The 2760-nt window shown below is 28.0% G+C and overlaps 1 protein-coding gene across 1 annotated transcript; it reads right to left on the bottom strand.

Annotated features, from left to right (window-relative positions):
• Window positions 1–43: 43 nt before the first annotated feature.
• Window positions 44–2725, bottom strand: LOC124895497 (the record flags this gene model as incomplete). Its single annotated transcript, XM_047405941.1, is given in 1 exon segment — window positions 44–2725. A coding segment is annotated over 1 exon segment (842 nt), but the record flags the coding sequence as incomplete, so codon positions are not given.
• Window positions 2726–2760: the final 35 nt, after the last annotated feature.

The raw sequence follows: 2760 nt of genomic DNA, 5'->3' as shown, positions 1-2760 counted from the left end.
ATGTGGTGAGTTAATATTGCTCCAGTTTTTCACCTTCCTCAAACTCTTAACTCTTCTAATACTACTACTACTTCTTTGGTTGTTATCATTTCCACACCAATTGACAACAGAATAAGATTTCAACATTCGACGAGGAGATCCCTGAAATGAAGTATCAGTAGTACTCTTGCAGCTTTGAATTTCACTTACTTTTATTTGAAGTTCATCAACTTTTGCAGTACTTTTTCTTGAACTTGCTATCCTTTTGGAGATTGGCCTGATGAATCCAAACCACTTAACCAAGATTTTGCATGAAAACTTCCTCCATTTTTCAAGAAAATCAGCTTGACTAGTTGTGGAATTTGAAATTTTAGATATTGGTGTGGGAGGAGTACTAGTTGAGGGTACTGATGAATTTGTGTTGAAATTATTGAAGGCTTCGCGAAAAGATTCAATCTTTGATCTATCAAGATATCGAGGCATGATATATCCATCAGAGAAGATTTCATCAGCACAAACAGATTCTGAAACAGGATGAACATCAAAGTTGAAGTTTTGTTCTTCTTTTAGAAATCTTTACAAATAAGCGATAAATTTTAACTCTTCCTCAGCATCATCATGACTACTATAAGAGGGTCTAGGGGATTTTGTTAGGACATCAATGGATGGTTTTCTTTTCAACAACCAGCTATATGAAAAACTCTCTATGGCAAGAGGTTGTTGGGAATTTTTCATAGTGAATAGTATACTACAATACAGCCTCTCTACTTCACATGAGGTAGTGGTATGATCTGTGTACACTTTATTTTCCCCAGACCCCACAATATGGGAATACACTGGGTATATTGTTGTTGTTGAATAGTATACTATAATATGGGAAGAAAGGAAAAGAAAAATGAGATTCATATATAAAGAATTTACAGGTTACTATTGCTAAAAAAAATTTTTTAAGTTATCAATGTATATAAGTTAAATCTGCATAAAAATAAATGCTTGGCTGAGAATAGAGGGACTCACGTGAGCTTATTATAAAAAGTTTGTAAATTGTAAGTTGTCTCATCATTCTTTGAGGAGGAGTTGTTTATATAGCAAAAGATCACAAAAATAAAAGGAAGAAAAATATTTGATAATTCAATCAAGGAGATTATTCAATAAGGTAAATCACTTAACTCCATCAATCATGCTATGGTTGCCACAAATAAACAAATAAGAATCTGTCTAAATCTTAATATTGAAATCTTCCATAAACAAAATAAGGAAATTAAAGGAAGTCAAGAGGGGGTAAAAGACATTAGTATCAATCAATTGCAATATCATCTAAATTTATCATAATTAATACGTAAATGATTGTCTGTCACACTAAATAAGGGCAAAGAGAAATTAGGAAATCAATTAGTCAAATAGTTCCTCACAAGTAAGGCTAAATCGAATTAGGGACAAAATCAGGGTAACTGAGTCAAATCGATAGACAAAATGTACTCATATTAAGTTTGCGAGATTTGCGACGCAGTAGGTGAAGTAATAGGGGTGAATTGTGATGTATCTGGAGATAAGCTACTTTTATGAGTTAGAAGGGATTTTTGTAATTAATTAGTGAGATGGAATCTATATATTATTAAAAGGAGAGGACAAATCCTCCATTTAGCCAAGTGGAAACATTAAATTTTGACACATGTTATTTTAGTTAATTAGTTAGGAAATAGTTGTTGCATTAGTTGTTTTATAAATTTCAAATGCAACTTTTACGTTACTTTACAATCAGAAAATTTCAAATTCAAATTATCAGATACTTCACAATTTTATACTTTTTGTTACTTTACAATTTTATAGTTTTTCTTTTCAAATTTCAACTTCAAATTATCAGTTACTTCACAATTTTACTTTTTTAGTTCGAATGTTTGTAAGTTGGTTATAATTGTTACCCCCTTTACACAATTATATAAAACACTTTACAAATACAAACTTCCTATACTACTTTTTATAGAACAAAATTGATTTTGAATTTGTTTTATGAAACTGCACTTTTTTTTTTATGATCATAACTATACTATTATCAATAACAACTTACAAGTACAAACATACACTGTTTATTACAAATCTCTTACTTAAAATTCTTATTACAAATCTCTTACTTGAAATTCACATTCATTAAATCAAAATTCAAATAAAATCAAATTAAATCACATAAATTGCTTATACATTTAGTATATTGGCATCACTTCAAGCAAAATTTAATTATAATGCAACCTTCTCATTCAACCATATTTTATCATATACAATATCCATCTGCATTGAATTGTAAACAAATCTAAATGTTAGTAATTCATTATTGCATTTGTTTCTTAAAAAAAAAATCTAAAACTTATACACTTAACTAAGTAGCAAATATAAACGAGTTAATTTGTTTAATTAAAAATTTCATATTTATATCTATATCTATATATTCTTAATAACAAAAGGTGCAACCCTCTCATTCACCTAAATGTCATCCTTTAAAATATCCATTGCTTTTACTATTTTTTAATTATTTTTAAATAATTAAGTTTTAATTTTAAATAATAACTAAAATGATGAAAAATATGTAAAAGTTTAACAACTTCTATAAACTACCGACAAAAAACTGTAAATTCAATTTCAGTTAAACTATAACAATTGAAAGATAAGTTAATTTCAATAAATAAATATAAATATTTCTATAGTAAAAGCAATGTAACGGTTTGGTAAATATTTTAACAATTTAAAGTTTAAAACTTACCACGCTCTAACATTTGGACCCTTATT

Source organism: Capsicum annuum, unplaced genomic scaffold, assembly GCF_002878395.1.
Source record: "Capsicum annuum cultivar UCD-10X-F1 unplaced genomic scaffold, UCD10Xv1.1 ctg82608, whole genome shotgun sequence".
NCBI lineage: Eukaryota > Viridiplantae > Streptophyta > Magnoliopsida > Solanales > Solanaceae > Capsicum > Capsicum annuum.
This window is presented reverse-complemented; position numbering and strand designations above follow the sequence as displayed.